This window comes from Setaria viridis, chromosome 3, assembly GCF_005286985.2.
Source record: "Setaria viridis chromosome 3, Setaria_viridis_v4.0, whole genome shotgun sequence".
NCBI lineage: Eukaryota > Viridiplantae > Streptophyta > Magnoliopsida > Poales > Poaceae > Setaria > Setaria viridis.
Genome location: NC_048265.2, coordinates 15,699,994 through 15,722,903, shown reverse-complemented (window position 1 = coordinate 15,722,903; position 22,910 = coordinate 15,699,994). Strand labels below are relative to the sequence as shown.

General features: G+C 49.8%; 2 protein-coding genes across 2 annotated transcripts; both read left to right on the top strand.

Moving 5' to 3' along the window:
• Window positions 1-2,968: 2,968 nt before the first annotated feature.
• Window positions 2,969-5,586, top strand: LOC117847724 (dehydration-responsive element-binding protein 2D). The gene is made up of 2 exons (XM_034728996.2): window positions 2,969-3,346; window positions 4,589-5,586. Exons 1-2 carry the CDS (start codon window positions 3,285-3,287, stop codon window positions 5,241-5,243), a joined length of 717 nt encoding a protein of 238 aa, XP_034584887.1. The 5' UTR covers window positions 2,969-3,284; the 3' UTR covers window positions 5,244-5,586.
• Window positions 5,587-6,027: 441 nt separating this feature from the next.
• On the top strand, window positions 6,028-8,904 carry LOC117849084 (cation/H(+) antiporter 15). The gene is made up of 3 exons (XM_072292300.1): window positions 6,028-6,282; window positions 6,375-7,367; window positions 7,463-8,904. The coding sequence occupies exons 1-3, from the start codon at window positions 6,088-6,090 to the stop codon at window positions 8,756-8,758; spliced, it is 2,484 nt and encodes an 827-aa protein (XP_072148401.1). The 5' UTR covers window positions 6,028-6,087; the 3' UTR covers window positions 8,759-8,904.
• The last annotated feature ends 14,006 nt before the right edge of the window (window positions 8,905-22,910 follow it).

Sequence of the window (22,910 nt, the reverse complement as noted above, 5' to 3'; positions counted from 1 at the left end):
AGTATCAAAAGGATTTGATTCCACTTACCGGAGATGTTCTAACCTAAATCCATGGCACCTTGCACCACCAAGAAGGGAGAATCCATGAGTAGCCTTCGGGAGCAGCAGAAAGTGAATGAAAGGAATGTTGTACCTGCTACTGCAGCAATAGCACAAACAAATGGTCTTTGTAGCCATGGCACAACACATCCTCGCCTGGTGTTGCTCCTTGGTGAGTCACAAATCCATGGCAACTTGTAACCCCAAGAATAGGGCATGAATAATCTTTGGTGTGAATAGAAAATGGATAGAGCTGACTGATACGAGATGTCCCTACACAGTTGGTACTTGCTAAAACTGAAAATACAAACTATTCAGTGACCAGCTTACCTTGGAGGCATTTCCTCAAGCACCTTCTAGGCGTCATCCATATTCAGCCACTCTAGCTGCTGGGGTCTGGCCGGCGAGCTCTACGCCATGGGAGGTCGCACGGGGGTGTGAGGGAGTTGACCACGCTTGCACGTCCCATGTCTTCATTGCACCCGCGCACACCTTGCGCAGTGCCTACGGGAACACTGAGTTGGTTCCTCGGGGACCGGTGGACAGCAAGCATCGGGGATGGATGAAGGCTGAAGGGAGGTGTAGAAGGAGGTGCTATGCGCTGTCGGCACCTCGGGATGACTGTGTGCTGCCGCTGCCGTCGGATCGGAGACCTAGCAAGAGGGAAGAAAAGAGGAGAGACTAAGGTCTCCAATGGATGAAATGAGCAAATGTGAGACAGGCGTCCTCGATGGACTGCAAGAGCACGTAGCCCTCACCTAAAAGTGAGGCGCCCATGCCGCGGAATGCTGGCGACACAAGCAACTAGGCCGTCGCCGTCTGCCCGGACTGCAGGAGAAGGCGAGAGGGCGAGTCGGAGCTCACAGGCCAACCAGTGGAGCCGAGGCGACGTGCACTGCAGAACATCGGCGATGCAAGCAAATGGGAGAGACGTCATCCCGTCGGTAAATCACACACGTACGGTGCAGGGACCAGCTGGGGGAAGCCACACCCTATCTGCAGAGTGCGCCATCGCGGGCCATCCACATGTGATCGAGCGGTGCAGCCATGGGGCGACGTGGCCAGGCCCTGGCGTGCCTCCGCTCCAACCTTGGTGGTTTCTAATTCTAATTATGATAAGATGAAAATTGCTTGTGACAAAAAAAAATCAATCTGTTTGGTCCTAATTATTTTAAATATAAAACATGCAGCTCTCCGCCAGTTTGTTTTTAAAAAATTGCTTGCGATATGACGCCGGCCTCGCACGGAGGTATAGCTGCTTTCCTTCAGAATTAAATTGCAGGTAAGGCATAAAAGAGCCTAACCAATAGAGTGACAAGGTCATGTTAGAATTGGGTCAAAAGAAGTGAGAATGGAGCTACGCGATGAGAAATAACGGAATCATACCGACTCTTTGCTCGGCGAATTAAGAAAAAGGATCAGCTGACCCTTTTGCCTTTCCGCTCTTTTCTTTCTAAAAAGGTTGCGTCAGATAAAAACATCCGAGGCAGATACAGTGCATGCATGCTTGCAACTAAAAGCGCACATCAGCCGGAACACATTTTGCTGCAAAATACAATGCTCGCAGCTAAAACAATGATATCCTGGTCGATGCTACATTATTGCCCGCAGACGCTAATAATGGGTTGCGAAAATTCCTAAACAATTCGGCGATTCCGTTCTTTATCTTCTTTTCAGGTCGCATCCAAATTGAATCGATTTTCTTTCTCCTTGTTTCCTCCCGAAAAGTCAGAAAGCGTTGTGCAAATGGGTTATTATACTGGTGCTGATAGCACAGGCCAGTGTTCTTTTATTTGGGACGGTGATATCACAGGGATTGTATGTATTAATTAATTTGTTGGTCGCGCCTAGTTGAAAGTTTCAGACATGATCTTCGCCACGATATTTCCTAGCTAGAGATCGCCATGATGCAATACAACCCTTTAGCTGCCGGTTGATGGAGTCGTCGCCTTCGTGCGTGATGCAATCAGACATCAGGTCCTGTTCCATTGGAAGAGCTCGGTAAGCAGGATCTCGCAGCCTGTAGAGTGTAGATAAGCACAGGGATATCAACGTGCATGCTGCGAGTTAGATGCCGTCATGTAATCGCAGAAAAGAAAAGTAGCCAGAGCCCAGAGGGATGTGGTTTATTGTTTAGAACGGGCTGATGAGGTGACAATTTTTTTAGATTACATGATGGTCACTATACTGTATCCAAAGAATCACACCGTGACGTAATCCTCCTCCTAATTGCACGACCATTTTTTGCCCAAAAAAAATTGCACGACCATTTTGTATAGGCACTAATCAAAATGGCTGAGATGGGCCGCGTCAATTGGGCTCTGGTTTAGCATAAAGAGGCCGGCCGGAGTGAACATTGCGTGGTCAACTCAACAAACCCACAAGAGGTTAGGCCCAAACAGTTTCGGGGCAGAAAAAGAAAAATAAAACCAGCTTAGGCCCAAACATAGATTTTGTGAATTTTTGCCCCCAAACAGTCAGAGTTCATCCGGAGGGGATGAGATTGAAGAAATTTCCGTGTTCTCCACGGATCGACGATCCACAGGTCAGACAGCTCTCGATGCGAAGAGGATAGTCGAAGGTGTGCACTGCAAATGCGACGAAACTGGAGATGCTCCTTAGAAGGCTCACCCAAGTCCCAACCAACTCTCCATGCCTATGTCTGGAAGGCTGGAACTGGAATGGAACGGAACGGAAACCCTCGCATTCCCGTCACGCCGCACCGCGATCGGCACGCAGCCAAGACCAAAGCGACGGCACGGTCAATCCGGGCCCGGGGCCCCGCGCGCCTGCGCTCCGTCATCCATCACGCGACCGATGATGCTTGGTGCCGAAGAAAGCGATGCCTCGCGGCGCCGGGCCCACCTCTCCTAGCGCGTGGGCCCCACGGACACCCTAGTGCCATGCCACGTCATCCCGCAAGTACGGACACGCCTTTCCATCCGCAACCAGGCGAGCACGCCGCCATCGCCTGCCTCGGCCTCGCTGCCAGCTGCCTTGCGCGCCAAGTTCCAAGCGCCCCCCGCGTCTCATTGATTGGTACCGTGTCCTGCAAAGCGTGCGTGGTACTTTGAATCCACCTGCGGTCCCCCTGGTCGACTCAGATTCTCCATCTTCCAGCGCAAGACACCGAGAGCACACAACAAACAACAAAGGGGAGGCGGAGAGGGACTGAGCCGCCGAGGGAGGGGAGCGGCCGATCGGTCGAGGATCTGAGGGTTGTTCTCTCGCGGGAGGAAGGGGCCATGGGAGTGGGGTTGGGGAGCAAGGAAATGGGGCGGGCGCCGGCGGCGGTACCGACGTCGAGGTAACCCTTGTCGCTTTTCTCTGGTTGCTGCTCTCCGCTGTGCTGCTCGCTTCGCTTGCGCGTCGTTGCTCCGGGGTTTCGGGGTCGGTCGGGCGTGATCTGTGGAGGATGAGGATCGGTGCTTCTTGACTGCTTGCGGTGCGCATTCTGCCGCTCTGTTCTGCTCCGGGGTGTTCATCTCTGATGGGCGGATGGATCGATCTTAGCATAGTCTAATGTGTTTATATTTGCAATGTGATGCGTATCTGTAGAACTGTGAAATGTTGATGTGGGGCTTTTTGGACCGAATTTGATGTGGGAAAATCGCGAGTTTTGGTAGTGTTCTTTTTTAAATCGATATGGAAGGGGTAATATTCAGCCTAATATGCGAAGTTTCCCTGTGAAATTTCTGTAAATCAAGTGGGGGAAATCGTACCTTAACTTACTAGTGCAGATTGGGTGTTATTGGAACAATGTCTGAAGGACTGAAACGAAATTGGAACAATATTTATGTTGCTAGACATGATATCAAAACCATTGAATTTGAATGCTTGATTCGCTAGGCACTATGCACTTGTGTTTCTGGAGGTTGCACTCAGGAAAATATTTCTTCAGAAGTTTAACATGTAACCGCATTGTGTTATATACTCTCAAAGAAAATTGCACCGTGTTATTAACTCTCTAAAAAAATTTGCATTCTGTTATGTCATTATCTGTGCTAGACATTAAACCAAAACCACATCATTTTTCTCCTTAAATTTGAATGCTTGATTCGCTAGGCACTATGCAATTATGTTTCTAGAGGCTACACTCTGTGGAAAATATTTCTGCAGAAGCTGAACATGTAACTGCATTGTGTTATATACTCTGTTATGTCATTGTCTGTTAGCATTATCATCAACCAGGATTGATAATTGCATTGAAATAAGAAGGGTGAACAAATAAATGATAGGACCTTCAAACTAAACTCAAAATTAAGAACTCTGCTTCCCTGCAATCCTTCTGATCCCTGATGGTTACAGAGCAAAACAGAGCAGATGGTAAATTCTTCTCCATCTGCATGCATTTCATATAGTACTAAGAACTAATTTGTAGCTGCAACGACCAAGCACTCCCGGTTCATCTCGATTGCTATTGGTTCTTATTGTTTATATTCCTGCTGATTACTTTGTGCTTCTTCAACCAATCTTGTAACATTGACACTGACAAGTTATCTTGGTTTCGATGGTATTCAGAGATATGCTTTGTGTTGTGCACGTGCAGTGGGACAGGAACGCAGCAAGCCCGCGCCAATGGCGGTGCTAATGGCACGCCCGGCGCTGGAAGGTCTCGGTCCGTGTCCGCCCAGCGAGGGGTGGGTGGCCCTGACAACACGCGCCACAACTACCGCGGCGTGCGGCAGCGCCGGTGGGGCAAGTGGGTCGCCGAGATCCGCGAGCCCAACTGCGGCAGGCGCCACTGGCTGGGCACCTTCGACACCCCTGTCGACGCGGCCCTCGCCTACGACCGGGCGGCCGTGGCCTACCACGGCAACCTCGCGCGCCTCAACTTCCCCGCTGACAATGCCGCCGCCGTCACCATCGCCACCGCCGCACCGGCGCAGCGGCAGCCTTCGTCCTGCGCTCCCGCCACAACCGCCGACGTCTTCGAGGAACATGAGGTGAAGCCGCTGGTTGCTGTTTCGCAGGGTGGGGGCGGAGCGGAGACCGTCAGCCAGCAGCAGCAGCAGCAGGGCGCTTCTTGGCTTTCGCCTGAGCTTCTGTTCGACGACGACCCGAATGACATTGCCATGTACATCGATTTCGATGCTGTTGCCCACATGGTGCCCTGTTATCCTGGCATCAAGATAGAGGATTGCCAGCCCGACGGGTTCGACGGCGACGCCATCCACTCTCCGCTGTGGCCGCTGGGTGACTGAGATGTTATCTGCTGAGACAGGTCGAGATGATCATTTCGCTGACAACTTCTGATGGTTTTCTGGCAGGATTAGGAATGGAACTTGGCTTTGTTGGTAGTCTCGTCAGGTTGTTCTAGTTAGCTGAACTTCGTTGCGTGTAGGACAGTAGTCAGTGGTGTCTTTGTCTGCATATTCTTTTGTCAGGTACTCGACTGTAGTGATCTGCAGATGGTCATCCTGTATAGGATTAGAGACCCATGGTGACTGTTTTGTTCATTAATATCCTGATCCTGGTTATTGTAGAATGCAGAAATGCCCCTGATGTCATGAAATGCTTATTTGATACAGACTTGTCGATTTGCCATGCTCCCAGGTTGTTCTCAGCAGACTGGATTGAACAGCAGCACAATAGAGTCAGCAGGCCTTTGAAACGCTAGTACTGGTCTTCGTACAAAGCACTCCTTTCTAACTTGAAAGAGTCCGTTTACCGTAGGTCTAAAATTTGTACAGTTTGCTCCGAACAATGTCATATTTTCTACGCAAAGAACACAGTACACAATGCACCAATCATACCCTCAACAAATTCACCGGTCCAATTTTAGATTTACTATTCCTGAACAAGTGGTTTCCAGCCACGGAAATTCTACTGAAGAATCAGAGCTCAATAAAATCTCGAGGCTATGAAGTTTTAAAACTTTTTTGGCATGTCACTGATTCCTCTCCTCTTCTCCATCTCTCGCCCCTTCTCCACTCCACCGTGCAAACCTCCATGGAAGACACGGCCTGACAAGAGGTGCGCAGGGCGAAAAGCACGGCGACAGGCGACCGCGGCATTGTCACCGACGCCGGCAGAGACGCAGGGGCAATGGACGACGGCATCAACTGCTACGTGGTCCCACAGACCACGGGCACCGGGCGGAACATCTTCCAGGGCGGCAGCCCGCTGCAGGAGTCGCTGCCGCTGCTCGGCGTGCAGCTCGTCCTCATCGTCGCCGTCACCCGCGTCCTCTACTTTCTCCTCAAGCCGTTCAAGCAGCCCCGCGTCGTGTCCGAGATCATGGCACGTCCACAGATTTAAATTCTTCATACGCATCATTTCGAAGCTTTTTGGAGCAAACCAATCGAAACTTGACGTTGGATCTGATGTTCCAGGGCGGCATCATACTTGGCCCCTCCGTGCTGTCACGCTGTTCAGCGTTCAAGGAGACGGTGTTCCCGGCGAGGGGCGACCCGGTTCTGCACACCGTGGCGACGTTCGGCCTCATGTACGTCATCTTCCTCATCGGCGTGCGGATGGACCCGATGCTCGTCGTCCGGTCCGGCAAGAAGGGCGTCATCATTGGCCTCTCTGGCTTCGTCCTGCCGCTGGCCATGACCGCCGTGGGCTTCTCCGGCGCCGCCATGGCCGCGGAGGCCGACGTGACGAGGCGGTCCACGTTCCTATTCGCGCTGTCGACCTCGATCTCGGTCACGTCCTTCGCCGTGCTCTCGCCGATCATGTCGGAGCTCAGCCTCCTCAACTCCGACCTCGGCCGCACAGCCATGTCGGCGTCGATGACCACCGACGGCATCGCGTGGCTCATCATGGTAGGGTACACCCTGGCCGAGGCGTTCCTCGTGTCGCCCGCGACGTCGCTCTGGGCGTTCCTCTCGGTGGCCGCGCTCGCCGCGGTCATACTGTTCGCGGTGCGGCCCGTCGCGCTCAAGGTGATCGAGCGCACGCCGCCGGGCAAGCCGGTGGACGAAAACTACGTCTTTTTCTTCCTCCTCATCGTGCTCCTCGTTGGGTTCTACAGCGACATCATCGGGACCAACTCGTTCCACGGCGCGCTCATGCTGGGGCTGGCGATCCCCGACGGGCCGCCGCTCGGCACCGCGCTGGGGGAGAAGATCGACGCCATGGTGTCCGGGCTGATCCTGCCGCTGTACTACGCCATGACCGGCCTCAGCACCGACGTGTGGTGCCTGCACTGGGGCAGGCTGCAGCTCGTCATATTCCTCGGGTGGTTTGGCAAGCTGGTCGGCGTCATGGTGCCGTCGCTGTACCTTGAGATCCCCCTCCGGGACGCCGTGTCTCTCAGCCTGTTCATGAACTCCAAGGGGATTGTTGAGGTCATCACCTTCACCTTCTTCCTCACCAACGAGGTGATCGTTGATCCATCAGCTCCGCAAGCATCAAATGCAACCATCAACATCCTATGCGTAGAATCTTAAAATATCTGTTTCGGTTTGGTTTGCAGTTGATCGGCAAGGGCACGTTCAGCGTGTTGATGTGCTCGTCGGTGGCGATCACGGCGGTATCGGTGCCGGTGGCGGCATGGCTATACGACCCGGCGCGGCGCTACGCCGTGTACAAGCGGCGCACGTTGCAACACCTCAAGGCGGACGCCGACCTGCGCATCCTGGCGTGCGTCCACGACCAGTCCCACGTCCCGGGGACGCTGGCGCTGCTGGAGGCGTCGCACGCCACGCCGCAGACGCCCATCGGCCTCTACCTCCTCCAGCTAGTCGAGATCGCCGGCCGGTCCGCGCCAGTGTTCATCCCGCACAACCCGCGCCGCAACGCATCCCGGATCGGCGCGCCCGGCGCGCCGTCCTCCGACTCGGACCGCGTCATCAACGCCTTCTTCCGGCACGAGCTCCGGCACCCGGAGGGCGCCGTCTCGGTGCACCCGTTCACCACCATCTCCCCCTACTCCTCCATGCACGACGAGGTGTGCCGCCTCGCCGTCGACAAGCGCACGTCGCTGATCCTCCTCCACCACCACAAGCGCCACATGCTCGCCGGCGGCGCGCACGCCGCCGCCGGGCTCCGCGTCGTCAACCGCAAGGTGCTGGAGGTCGCGCCGTGCTCGGTCGCAGTGTTCGTCGACCGCAACGCCGGCTGCGTGGGGCTGTCCAGTTTCATCCCGGGGCCGCTGCAAGACTACTCGGGCTCTTCCGCGGGCAGCGGTGGCGGGCGCTCGACGGGCGCGCCCCAGTTCCACGCGGCCGTGGCGGCGCTCTTCTTCGGCGGAGGCGACGACCGCGAGGCCATGTCCTACGTGGCGCGCATGGCGCGGCACCCGGGCGTGACGGTTGCCGTCGTGCGGTTCCTGCCGGCGCGAGGGATCAAGGACGACCCGGCGGACCGGCGGGTGGACAACCGCGCCATCGAGGAGGTGAAGGCGCTCGCGGCGAGGAGCAGGAACATGAAGGTCCGGGAGGAGCTCGTCGGCGACATGGAGAGGATCGTCGAGGTGCTGAGGGGCCTCGACAAGGCCGGCTACGACCTCGTCGTCGTCGGCATGAGGCACAGGTGGTACCCGGTGATGCCGGCCAACGGGCTGTCGGACTGGAGCGAGTGCCCCGAGCTCGGGGTCATCGGCGACCTCCTCGCGTCCTCCGACTTCGACACGCCCTACTCGGTGCTCATCATGAAGCAGCAGGACCAGGCCGGCCTGAATGCCGCTGTGCCGGGAGCCCAGGACCTGTGGCGCAGCGGCAGCGTCAGCGGCCCGCCACCGCGGACGATGTCGACCAGCGGATCTAGCTAGCAAGCATCGGCAGTAGGACCCCGAGTGAAAGCTGCTGCATGTTATCTTGACCTGTGCATCGTAGAATGTATTCAGGGATTGACCTATCTAGGACCTAGTTCGACAGGATTTTCAGGTTGTCCTTTGCAATATAAATTTTGTGTACAGTTCTCAGGATCAGCAATAGCAAGATTGCTGTCATTCCAGCGAAGATTTTTTACTGCACGCTGCGCAGAGACAGAGCCATCAAAGAGCATATGGAGCCAATTCAATAATGCCATATGCTCCCCTGCATCAGGGTAATATACTCTATACTCCCACCGTCCAAAAATAAATGCACTTCCTGAGTTTGGGTGATTTTAAATGTTAGTGAAAAATTACATATATACCATTATAAAAATGTAATCATTGCACTTTGGAATGAGAGAAAGTAGAAAAAGGCAACTAGAGTTAGGTAGTCCAATTCCTAAATGTGCACTTATTTGGGGATAATTTTGAACTCTAGAAATGCACTTATTATGGGACGGAGGGAGTAGTTCATATGGACCCAATTCATATGGACCCAATTCATGCTTCACAAAAAGAACCAACATCAGCAATGCCATGCTACCGTGGCGGACTTGGCTTGGCGACCTTGTAATTTCGATGCCGGAGGATGCGGCAGTCTCAGCGATGCTTCCATTACGGCTGCAGTGTACGTCTTGGTTTGTTGACGCAGCCTTGTGCATAGCCTTCTACACGCTTGGGCGCCTGGAGCAATCCTCCATGGAAGTAACATCGAAGGCTTTGGAGGCGCTGGATAGCGCACATGGCGACGGCGTCATCCTTCTAGGCTGGTTGGGATGCCAATGCCCATCCTCGGCCACGACCAGCAACATAGGAAGTGCTGGCGACACTCACGTCGTGGAGACCGGTGCGCGGACGGCCAGACAGGCTGACTGGCGAGTAGCGGCGAGGACACGGCGGCACTCTGGCGTGACGACTGTCGAGGCACGGAGCAGAGGCGGTGCCCGGGCAGGGGTCAGGGGTGGATGGTATTTCAACTACCCTCCATCCCTTGGATCTATCCAAACCGCCCGATCGGACGCGTGTGGCCTTGATTTCGCAAAGGGTACCACCTTGACCCGATTGTTTTCTGCCTCGATGGCATAATGGATCACGTGACGCTGCCGCGAGCATGGCGCAGCGAGCCACAACGTCGGTGCCGGAGGGCAGCGGCGGCAGAATCGCCGCTTTGTTTTCTAGTACTTTTGTAGCGTGATGGAACGTGTGTTGCTTCAAGCACTCATGCTCTCGCGCGTCATTGCTCAAGAACGCTGCCAATCACGCAGCTACTACACACAAGTTCAGCTCACGGCAGTCGGCGTATACCAAATCGCTAAGACGGCCATGGCAAAGCCATGTGTCGCCAGGAGCGCAGCCCGTGTCGCATTTGCAGCTAGGTGAGGCGCAACACTGTATCGCGTGCATCTGATGACACCGTCGTGCTGCACCTGCATGAGGTCTTGTTCGGTTAATACCATTCTCAAGTGGATTGAGATCATTTTGACTTGTTGGGGATTTAATACATTCCAATGTAACAATCTAGGTAGGGGAAGGTTTGCCGGTAAATGGCGCGCGGCGGTGAGGTCGGCGGCACCACCTCGAGCAGGTAGAAGGAGGAAGGGGATGATTTTTAGGGTTTTTCTTCTTTGTTTCCTCTCCTCTCAGTTCTGAGGTTCATACATAGTGTTTTACGGCCCACCGACCTAATGGCGCTTACACAAGCTCTTGGCCCAAACCACGGCTCGTAGGCCTGCTACCCTATTACATAGGCTCAGCCCAGGTTGTGACATCCCCCCCCCCCAACAAGATGCAACTTGTCCTCAAGTGCTTGAGCCATCAAAACATGATATGCAATCACACTATAGCTTTGTGTGTAGCAGAATGCCAGGTATTGAGCATAAATAAGTTCTCCCATGTCACCCAAGAAGATGGCTAAGAATCTCATACCACCAAATCGTGAGGTATCATCAAGTTACCCTTCTTCTGAAGTCCGAAGTCGATGACTTGCACCGGAGATGATTGTAGGTCCATTGTTAAACACTGGAGTTGTTCATCAGTAGTGCCTTCTTCAACTGAGATACATGCACCACTGGATGTATGTGTGCTGTGGGTGGTAATTGGAGCTTGTAGGCGACTTTGCCTATTCTTTGCATGATGAGATATGGCCCAAAATACTTGAAACTAAATTTGTGATTAGATCTTCTATGTACTGATTGCTAGATATATGGTTGCAGTTTCAGGTATACCCAATCGCCCACATTGAATTCCCTTTCCTGTCTTCCTTTGTCAGCCTGTGTCTTCATTTGCTATTGTGCTCTGAGAAGATTCTGCTGAATTGCCTTAGTCATAGCATCACGTTCATTAAGGCATTCATTCAAGTCAGGGACTGTTGCGGCATCAGAAGGTACAATACCGAAGTGGCGTGGCTGGTGACCATATAGAACCTCAAATGGTGTTTTCCCATGTGCTGAATGGTACGTTGTATTGTACCAGTACTCAGCTAAGGATAACCATTGTGATCATTTGGCTGGGCAAGCTTTCACAAGGCATCTCATATATGTTTCTAAGTATTGGTTGAGTCTCTCAGTTTGTCCATCGGTTTGAGGGTGGTAAGCTGAGCTCATGTTTAGTATGGTTTCCGCTAGCATGAACAACTTTTGCCACAAGGTGCTAGTGAATACTTTGTCTCCATTAGATATGATGACATTATGCATGCCATGTAGTTTGTAAACATTGTTCAAATATAGCTGGGCTACAGATAATGCTGTGTATGGATGATATAGGGGAATGAAGTTTCCATACTTTGAGAATTTGTCAATGGCTACAAGAATCGTGTCAAATGTTTTTGACTTGGGTAAGCCTTCAGTGAAATATAGACTCATAGTATGCCAAGATTGAGGTGGCTAACCCAAGTAGTCTACAGTGCTCAGGTCTGGCTTGGCTACATACCTTGCAAGCAGTAATGTACTTCTAAATGTCCTGCTTCATATTAGGCCATGAGAATAATGACTTGATCTTGTTGTAGGTTGCTATTATACCACTGTGACCACCCAAACCACTAGCATGTAAAGCCTGCTTGATGAGCTTCAACATGTGATCCCAACCATATTATTCCTTTGTTCTTAATAACACCATCTACCAATGAGAAGCCCTTGTCATTTGAGCCTGAGATGCTCAATTCTGTTAATAACTGCTTGGTTGCTAGTAGCCCTCAATCACAGTTTCCAACCATTTAGGTGTACTGGTTGATATGGCATTGAGTTCAGAGTCTTGGTGTTGCTGTCTAGATAATGCATCTGCTGCCTTGTTTTCCATTCTCTTCTTGTAAATGATCTTGTACTATAAACCCAAAAGTTTGATGAAGGCTTTCTGCTGCATTGCTTGATGAATTTTCTGTTCCCCTAAGTGGACTAAGATCTTTTGATCTATCAAGATGGAAAACTCTATGCTGCAAGTATGGTTTCCATTTATTGACAGCCATTATCAATGCAAGGCACTCTTTTTCATAGGTTGACAATGCTTGTGCTCTTGGCCTCAATGCCTTGCTGAGGTAAGCAATTGGGTGTTTGTATTGCATGCCCCTATGCCTATTCCTGAGGCATCAGTTTCCACTGAGAAGCTTTTGGTGAAGTCTGGAAGTGCTAGCACTGGAGCTATCATTAGAGCTTTCTTGAGTGAATCAAAGCATTTTTGATGCTCCGGTGTCCATGCAAATATAGTATCCTTTCTAAGAAGGTCAGTGAGTGGTCTGCTAATCACCCCATAGTGTTGAATGAATTTTCTGTAATATCCAGATAAACCTAGAAATCCCCTTAATTCCTTGATGCCTGTTGGAACCAGCCACTCCGCTACTGCTTGTATCTTTGCAGGATCTGTTTACACCCCTTGTGCACTGATTATGTGGCCCAAATACTCTAATGATTGTTGTGCATATGAACACTTGGATAACTTCAGCAGAAATTGTTGCTGCTTGAGGATGCTAAACACTTCCCTCAGATGCTGCAGGTGATCTTTTGACCTCCAATGATCTGCTGTAGATGAGAATGTTGTCCACGAAGACTACAACATGCTTCCTCAATATGTGTGCAAAGATAGTGTTCATTGTTTCTTGAAATGTTGCTGGTGCATTTGTGAGTCCAAAGGGCATCACCTTGAATTCCCAATGGCCATGATGTGTCTTGAATGCTGTTTTCTGTACATCTTCTGGTAGGACTCGTATTTGATGGTATCCTAACCTCATGTCTAGTTTTGTGAACCAACTTGCTCCCCTTAATTCATCCAACAGCTCATCGACTACTGGCAAGGGATACTTGTTCTTCATAGTTATAAAATTGAGCTTTCTATAATCAATGCAGAATCTCCATGATCCATCCTTTTTCTTCACTAGCAACACAGGAGATGAGAATGGGCTTGTGCTTGGCTGGATTACCCCATTGATCAACATCTCATTAACTTGTCTTTCAATTTCATCCTTCTGTGTGATTGAGTATCTATAAGGCGTCATTTTGACTGGTATGACACCCAGTATTAGTGTGATTTGATGATCCAGTGCTCTGTTGGGTGGTAATTCAGTTGATTCTTTGAAGTGTTCTTGGTGTTCTTGTACTAACTGCTATACCGCTTCAAGGATGTTGGATTCTTCGTATTCAGGTTGAGCAGCTTTTAAGTGCACCAATTGAGCCACACCACCTTTTCTTATGAGTCCTTTTAATTTTCTGACTAGCAATTTATGGCATTTAGTTGTGCAGTCTTTGATTCTAGTCAATCTTATCCTTTTCCCTTTATGTGTGAATCTCATTTTCTTCTTCTTCCAGTGTATCCACATGGGACTATACTGTTCTAACCAGTCCATGCCCAACACAATGTCATAGAATTTGAGGTCTAACACCCTGGTTTGTGGAGAAGGTATGGCCCTATGTCCACCATGTCACTATAGGCACAATCTTGTTGCTAGTTAACTTGTCACCATTAGCCACTGTCACCAGTGCTTCAGGTGCTACTTGTTGCTTGTATTTCAATCTTTACACTATTACTAAGCTAATGAAGGTGCTAGAACTGCCTAAATCAATCAGTATTAGGACCTCTTGATTGTTGATGAGCCCTTGAAGTTTTATTGTTTTCATGCCCTGGACTCCTTCTATGGCAGATAAAGAGAGTGATAATATCTATTCATCACTAGAATCACTGTCCTTGTCTTCCTCAACAACTTGTTCTACTTCCACATTCATGACATCCAAGACTTCTTCCAGTATATGTAATGGAACCTGCTTCGGGCATCTGTGTGCTTGGCTCCACTTGTCACCACACTTCAGGCAGAGACCTTGGGCTCTCCGTTGTTCTCTCAATGTGGTGAGTTTGTCTTCCCATTTGGATCTTGACTCAGGCTACACTTGGGGTTTGGAATCAGTTGGAGTTGAGCCCAACACCCTTGGAATCACTTTGGAAACTCCTTGCTGCTTCTGTTATGATACCTCTTTGTAGAGGCTTCCAATAGCTCCTCCTGCATATGTGCCAAGGATAGCACAACATCAATGGTTCTCGGTTTGTGTAAAGTAATAGCACTACTGATACTATATTTTAACTCATCCAAAAACTTTTGCACAAGGAATACATCATGTAAAATTCTATTGTGGAGCAAGACCCTATGTTTGTCTTGATCAAAATGAGTAGCATACTCTAGCACATCACTAGTTTGCCGTATAGACAAAGATCTCTCATGTAATTTTGATACAGGTCCTTCCCAAACTTTTGGTTTACTGCTACACATAATTCTGGCCAACTATCTATTGTGTGTTGTGCTTCATAAGCTTCAAAGTTAATTGTGGAATATGGTGCCCAAAGGTGTATAGGGACTCTAAACAGGGTGAAAAATTTCTAACACTTCTTCTTCCATATCTTAGGATGCTCACCATCAAATCTAGAGCAATCAAGCTTGGGTAATTTGGGTTCGCTAAACTCATGGTTGTGTGGTGTAACAGCTCATTTACTACTGGTGCGACGGGGTCGGTGGCGAAGTAGCAGATGTTTCCCTCTCTAACGACTTGATGCGCAATGTGAGATCATGTATTTCCTTGCACAGCTCCACGGAGAACTTGTCAGCATTGACGGACCGGGTGTTGAGTCCATCTAGGGAGGTGAAGATCTTGAGCTGGCCTTGTTGTAGTGCCTTCACCTCCATGACCAGGAGCTCCAACTTCTCCTCTGCCATCATCATCCTTGATCTGAGCATCAGTGTTGGTAGCTTCTTCCCTCGTTGTCAAGGTTTGGGTGGTGGTGGCGGCGGCGGTGGTGGTGGTGAGCCTGAGATGGGTGGAATTGGGGTGGTGATGGTAGAATTGGCTGACGATTGTGGTGGCTGGTGGTTGGTGGTGGTGGTGGAAGTCGCCAGATCGACTGCACCGGCAGTACGAGGTCGTCCACGTCTGGGATCTTATGGAATTCGATGGTGAACTTGGAGAAAAAATTTCCCCTTATTCACCCCCAAATTGCCTACCACTCCGGTGGGACTCAGGTCCTACGCGATGGAGAATGGCTCTAGTATCAAATGTAATGATCTAGGTAGCTGGAAGGTTTTGCCCGCCAATGGCACGCGGCGGTGAGGTTGGCGGCGGCGCCTCGAGCAGGTAGAAGGAGGAAAGGGATGATGTTTAGGGTTTTTCTTCTTTCTTGCCTCCAGAATGCATGCGGTTCGCCAGTCACGATGTTGTCAAACATTGCGCCTCTAGGTCACACACACTGACTAGCGACTAGTACCACACACAATTGTCGAATTTAGTAGCCCGGCAGTCCACCAGAGGGTTACCCAAGTGGTTGATTTGTAGGCAGAGAGGATCATGAAACCAAGAACTCGAAGGTGATCGAGAGAACACGGGGGTTTTAGACAGGTTCAGGCCTCCGAAGAGTAATACCCTACATCCTGTATGCTGGTGGCCTGTATTGCTTTCCGCTGGTGCGTGGTTTGCAGATTGGATTGGATTCGATGCCCTCGGGAGGCGCCCTTGGTCGCCTTATATAGGCTGATGACCTAGGGTTACAAGTCGGTTTGAATATAATCTACTCGGTTATTACATGGAAGGTAATCTGAGTCGGATTACAATACGTATCCCGCAATATCCGAGCTGATTTGAATCGCGCAGTCTCCTTGACGTGCAGTCCAAGTATCTTCATGTCCTTAGCCCGCACACCCTAGTCAGGCGGGTCCACTTGTCAAGACCGTGCAGTATCCTGGTTGGTGGGGACCCATAGGGTACCCATATCCCTCAACAACGTCGGTGTTTCATACCCGGCAACCTACCGAGGGGTATCCTGAGGTAATAGATTGGTTGGTGGGGGATCGTTGGACATGGAACTCAAAGGTAAAAGTGAGGACACAAGACATAGATTTATACAGGTTCAGGCCACCAAAGTAGCGTACCCTACGTCCTGTTCAGGGTGTTGAATATTGCGTCCTGTGCTTAGGTGTTGTTTGGTATTGAGGATTTGGTCCTCTGTTGTAGTTTTATGAGGTCTTCGCCTACCAATCTAGGAACCCCTACCCTCCTTTATATACTCTAGGGGACGGGATTACTAGTTGATTACAAGGAGGAGTCCTAGTAGGATTACATGGTATGAGTCCTAGTAGGATTATAGAGGAATCAATGCAGGAGTCTGTCTTCTTCCTTCCTTGCAGGTAGTGGGGATCTATCCCCGACAAGCTCCCAAGCGCTTCATAGTCAAATGTAGCAATCTTCGAGTACTTTTCAGATCCTCGCCGAGTAGTTTTTGTGCTCCTCAAGTACTCTGTCTAGCTGAATCTTCAAAGTTCTTCAAAATGCCATGAGGCTATGGTGTGTTCAAGCCCTTGATCATCTTGATTTTGTAATCTTCATCTTTGTAATGTGATATGGAGGGCGGCGGAAGTCACACTCCATATGGAGTAGCCCCCGAGCCTTAGGTTGAATCGAAGAATCCGGCTGATGGTCGATAAAATGTTGAATCTTCTTTCTTCATCTTGAAAAAAATCAACTATTGGGTGTAGCTTATCAGTCCCCGAGCCTTGGAATGACTAGATAATCAATCCGAGAGTCTTAGTCTTCACGCAAGTCTTCTTTCAAGTAGTCATTTGGCGTCCAGCCCCCGAGCTTATGCGCCAGGTGAGCCGTAGAAGCCACATTGAGTAGTTATTTGGCCCTTAGCCCCCGAGCTTGGAAGCTAGTTGAGTCATTGGAGATGTTCCGAGTAGTAATTGGCGAGTAGCTCCCGAGCCTGGGAGCTAGCGGAGCCATTGAAGGTACGTTGAGCGTCCTGGAGAATCATCGCCAAAGCTTGACTTAAAAAAAATATGCATACATTATGTAGCATATTGTAGAATATTGAAATTACTAAAATTTATTCAGTGATGAATGTAATGTAAATGTTGTGTGTCATGCTCTTATTTCAGCCATATTTCTCCCGAGTAGTTAGCCTATTACATTTAGACTCTCAGTCCCTATTTAGCTATTGCCACTGTGTGTGAGATCTTTATCTCGTGTACGCGTACTGGCACTACTGCTACGCGTCTGAGATCTTTGTCTCGTGTACGCATCCTAGCGTTTAGTCATGATAGAAGATCCGAAGCTTTCACGGATTGAGGTGTGTTCTGCTCGAGGAGATTAGCGACCACTAAGAAGAGACATTGAAAATAAGTAGTCAGCACTACAACAATAAAAAGAGAGCGTGATTGCGCTTAAAGTAGTCATTGAGACTTTTTCTACCTTTTGGTGAGAAGAGCGTGTTTTTTCATGCATAGGATTTGTGCCTCACTAGGGTGTAGCCGTTATGAGCCTCCAGCACTCAGTGCACCAAACTTCATTGTATGGACTCCTAAGTTGGTGTACCAAGCCTGTGGTGAAGCTTCCGGAACTCAGTGCACAAAACTCGTGGCTATAGCCTCCGTAATTCGGTGTACCAAGCCCATGGTTGTCGGTTAACATGCCCTAGGAATAATTAGCAAAGTGTAGCTCTGGAGGGTAATTTCCATCGAGAGGCATACATAAAAATGTACTCAGCGCGTTGCCTTGCATGCAGAAAATAAGCTAGAAAAATTATATAAAATAACTAAAAAAGTGACTTAGCTTGATTCGTGGACGATTGTCGATGAAGCCGTGGCGGTTGTTGTGAAGCCGCGATGGTTGTTGATGAAGCCGATTAGTCAGAGTCGATTCCGACTAGATGTCGACGGTATGAGGCCCGCCCTCGACTAGTTTTCTAGTCAAGACGCATAGTTGAAGTAGACTGTCCTCGACTAGTTTTCTAGTCGAGATGAGTAGTCGAAGTAGTCGTCGGTGACTTGATGCAGCCACAGGTCGGGTAGCAGTGCTCGCATACATCTTCTATGTATGTTAGGCTATGATTTTGAGGTCTGGTGGTAACCTTACATGTGCGTGTAGCACAAATCCCACAAAATTGCTTCTCACAGAGAGTAGTCGGAGCTGATTATTTGCCTCAATCCCCACGCGTCTATAACATATCTTTGTCATCTTGGGAATTATGGCGTGGATCCCTCGGTCTGCCTGATCTCCCAACTTGAATCGGATTTGCCTCTGCCTTGATCGACGAGCCACATCAGCAACCTTGATCGATGAGCTGCATGCAACCTGCGGCGGAAACCAACTTGGTTTTCGACTGGAACACAGAGCGCATCGATTTTATCTCGGCGTAGATTTGTCTGCTCGGAACTTCGACTTAGTGACTTGCTTCTTGTCGAGCAGATTGATCTTGATGATGAGGTTCTTCAAGCTCGCTCAATGATCTCGACGATCATCCCTACCTGGCGCACCAGATGTCGGTGTTTTATACTTGGCAACCTCCCGAGGATATCCCAAGGTAGTGATTGGTTTGTGGGGATCACTGGACTTGGAACTCGAAGGTAAAAGTGAGGACACAAGACACGGATTTAGACAAGTTCGGGCCGCTAGCATAATACCCTACGTCCTGTTTGAGGTGTTGTATATTGTGCCCTGCGCTTGGTTGTTGTTTGGTGTTGAGGATTTGGTCCTCTGTTATCGTTCTCTATCTGCCGATCTAGGTACCCCTGCCCTCCTTTATATACTCTAGGGGGTGGGATTACTAGTCGGTTACAAGGTAGGAGCCCTATTAGAATTACAAGGTATAAGTCCAAGTAGGATTATAGGGGAATCTTGTAGAAGTCTGTCTTCTTCATTCCATACGAGCACTAGCGCCACCTCCGCGATCCCCACAAACCAGTCTGTCATCACAGCACGTCGCCTCCTTGTGGCGGAACCGCCCAACTTAAACTGGTTTAAATGCGCCTAATCGCTGTCGATACAGCAATTATCCGAAACGCACTTAAAACAGTATAAGTCCGGTCGTCCGTCGAGTGTCCCTAGGACTCTTCGAATGATCCACGTCACGTGTCATAGCCATACACCAGGATTGTTTCCGCGATGGGAAAGCATCAATAAATATTACATTTTTACATACATACACGAGGTACGAGTTATTACAAGACATAGTTTGAAATAAACTTAACAGTGCAGGTTAGACAGAGGTTCTAGGAACTAAACATAAATGGGTTCAGGTGGGAGATGAGCATTCAAGATTTCTTCTAAGGGTATTGCAAGACTCGTAACAATACCCTAGTTTTTCGGGGCTTCCTTCTCGGTGGATTCCTGCGGTGCCTCTGAAAACAGCCACAAGGGATAACCCTGAGTACGGGGTACTCAGCAAGGCCTACCCAACTAACCAATATAATAGTTTTTCCTGGAACTATATGATAGCTTTTTCGGTGTACTGGCTGACACACTTTTGCCCAAAGAGCTTACTAAAAGTGAGACCTTAGCTTTATCTTTTATTTCGATTAAGTTATTACCTAACCATTCTAAATGATGATAAAAAGATTATTTGCAAACAACAAGGTATTAAGTCATACATCAAAACATTAGTGGAAAGATATAGCATTCATGAATTCATACTACGATGCTCAACAATGATCAAGTGCATTCATAACCGAGAATTGCGGCGATCCGGATCAAATTACATCCTGCAGGAGAGTACCCTGATCACCAGTTATATACGACTGTCCAGGTCGTACGTAACGACCTTTCGATTAGCAAATCCAATGATTGGGAATAAGACTACCCGGACCCAAGGACGCACCCCCACATGGGACCCCACGTCTGGCTTGATCTCCATGTGAGTTCAGGCTACGCCCCTGCCAATCTCCAGCACGTCAAGCACGGGTACGAAGTATTCCTGATCAGAGGGTTTACTAACCTATCGGGCTTTACTAGTCCCATACCCAGTAAGTAATCAGGTGTCATTCACTTGATCAAAGGTTAAGATAATGATCAGGCCTTAACCAAATTAATCTAGCAGACAAAACTACATCCTTAGCTTCTGTCTGCCTTTTAACCTTCAAGCTACCTTTCCATACTTAGCATGTATGACCCAACATTTCACCTTAAGGTTCGGTAAACCAATTACTTAGGCAACTAAGCATTTCTAGACTTGGGTTACTTACTAAATGTTTGAACAAGTGGCAAAGATGTCCTTAAAACAAGGTATGATAATGCACAAGAATGGGTTTCAATCAACTCCTAGACTTAGTGCATTCATATAGAAAATAATCAATAATTGGACACATGAAATAATACTATCAAAATAAGTAGGAATAATGCACCGGGGCTTGCCTTGTTCTAATAAAAAGTTAGCATTGTCTGAAGGATTGGCCTCGCAGGGGACCAACTCAATGATCTCTTTGAACTCCGGAGATTCTTCTGAAAATTCCAAGAAATCCCCTTCCGGTGCTTCGGTGTCTATGATAAAGCATATGCAGGGGTTAGCGATGCAACTTTTGAATACAAGACTATACAACTTTCCTTCATGATAAAGTTGCAAGCCAACAAGGGACTATACAATTTATCATGATAAAGTTGCAAGCCAACACACAAAAACCCGAAAAGATTAACCCATCATTTTTATTTCCTTTACTAACCTTACCTAAGGCTCTTTCTTTTATTTTTAGAAAACATTCTAATTATTTTCTAGTCTTGAAACCTAATTTCCTATGAGTTAACAATAATTTGTGATTATGAAAATGTTATTCCATATTTTATGAATTTAATAAAGATTAGGTATTTCTTTAAATACCTTAAAGAAAAGGCATTAAACAAATACCTAAATTTTTATTATTTTCCTAGGGTATTAAAATTTTAATGCATAAAGGAAAATAAAACAATCCTAACAAAATTGGTTTCACTAATTTTGGACACCCCTAAAAATTTATGTGATTTAAATGGTGATATTCAGATTTAATCTATTACTCTATAAAGAAAAATCTAAATTTTTCCCGGAAAAAACCCCCGGCCTACTTTTCTCACGCGCCCTCTTCCTACCCCCTCTCTCTTACGCTGGGCCCGCAGCTCGGACCCACCTCTTCTCCTATTCTTTCTACCCGCCGGCCCTTTTCCTCCTCTACTGGGCTCTCTAGGCCCAATTCTCTTTTCTCTTCTTCCTTTCCATCCGGTTCCGGCCCAACAGCCCAGCCACCTTTCTTCTTTTTTTCTTCCACGGCATCGGCCTTTCAAGACGGCCTAACGGCCTCTGTTGGGGGGAAATATTAACGATCTCCTAAATACCGCTTAAAAAAGCAAACGCGAAGGCCCGGGCCCACCTAGCATAATCAAAACTCCGCCTCGCCTGACCGCGGTCCCAGGGTCGGGAGCGCCCGACCTCCCTCCACGAGGCTTCCGTCTCGTCCGACTGCGGCCCCGGGGTCGGGGGCACCCGACCCCTCGCCACAAGGTTCCGCCTCGTCCGACCCCGAGCACAGGGGTCGGGCTCGCTGGGGCCCCCAGGGCGGACATCCCCCTCGGATGCAGACCAGGTGGACAAGGTAAACAATCCTGTGGGTCTCCCCCGTCGGCCTCGCCGTAAATGCGCCGCAGGCCTGGCAGGGGGAAGGATGATCGTGCTCCTCACGCAACCCGCCGCAAGTACCCATGCACGACCATACTGTACAAGCTACAATGCTGGCGGCTCACTTCCATTCGCCGCAGGGTACTCATGGCCTGCGCCGACCGGAGCGGAGGAGAGACTCGCCTGTCCTCGGGCCCCGCGCGCCCTCGGGTCCTGCGCGCCCGGCAGCAAGGATGTGACGCCCTCTCTCAAGAAGCCATCATCAGAACAGTAGCATCCACCGTCCTCCCCAACGGACACCGAGATAACGACGAAACGCCTTCATCATAACCCGACGCCTACGAATGCCGAAGGAGCTATCTGTAGGGCGCGACGACAGTTGGCACACGGCCCCCCCCTCCGGCATGCGCGCCGGCACTCGTTAGGGGCCGACGAAGGCGTCGGGCGTCTAGGAACTTGTTCCTCCCTTCCTGCCGTATTCTTTACCGCACTACGTTTACACTTTTACTGTCCTCTTCGCCCGATCCCAGCTGTAACTCCGACCACCCCCCTTACGATATAAAAGGAGGCACCAAGGGCCAGAGGAGGGGATCAGCTTCTTCTCCCACAAGCCACATCACACTAGTACGCTCCCTGAGAGCACAAGCACAAAGAGACTTGGGACCAGTCCCTCTCTCATCGATCTGTAACCCCTACTACAGAACCCGCGTGGGCTAGACGAGCATCCTCGATACTGGACGTATGGCTTCCCTTGCCCAAACCAGTCTAAACCCGTGCCTCCCACGCCACCACCTGAGGCCTCACGCGCATAAAAGAAATTTACTAGTCTAAGTCTTGATCCGCCAATCTTGACAACGACAGTTGGCGCGCCAGGTAGGGGATCTTTGCGCGTACATTCCCAGCCTCAGATGGCCAATTACGATAGTAACTTTGCTCCGGGCTCCCTGATCTGATTCGGGAGCCTGGACTTCCTCGCCACTGGGGAAGGGATCGAGCTGATCCCTGTCCTCGTCCTGCCCGCTCGCCCGGCTGCCCCCGGCCCCGCCGCCGGGACAGCGGCGAGCGGCCGCTCGCGTACCAGAAGAACCTCACCAGGGGGACGGCCCTTCGGGCTACACAACACCACGGGGGCTTACGGACGCCTCCTAGCGCGGTCCATGACCGCGTCGCCCGCGAGCAACGAGCTCATAGGCGCGACGAGGACGATCTCCGACACCGGCTCCAGCAGCGG

Excerpts from the sequence above, each read along its gene's own strand:
- LOC117849084 (XM_072292300.1), top strand. The coding sequence starts at position 6,088 with ATGGACGACGGCATCAACTGCTACGTGGTCCCACAGACCACGGGCACC. Across the intron at positions 6,283-6,374 it reads GCGTCGTGTCCGAGATCATG|GGCGGCATCATACTTGGCCC; the intron begins GCACGTCCACAG and ends CTGATGTTCCAG. Across the intron at positions 7,368-7,462 it reads CCTTCTTCCTCACCAACGAG|TTGATCGGCAAGGGCACGTT; the intron begins GTGATCGTTGAT and ends TTTGGTTTGCAG.
- LOC117847724 (XM_034728996.2), top strand. The coding sequence starts at position 3,285 with ATGGGAGTGGGGTTGGGGAGCAAGGAAATGGGGCGGGCGCCGGCGGCG. Across the intron at positions 3,347-4,588 it reads GCGGCGGTACCGACGTCGAG|TGGGACAGGAACGCAGCAAG; the intron begins GTAACCCTTGTC and ends GTGCACGTGCAG.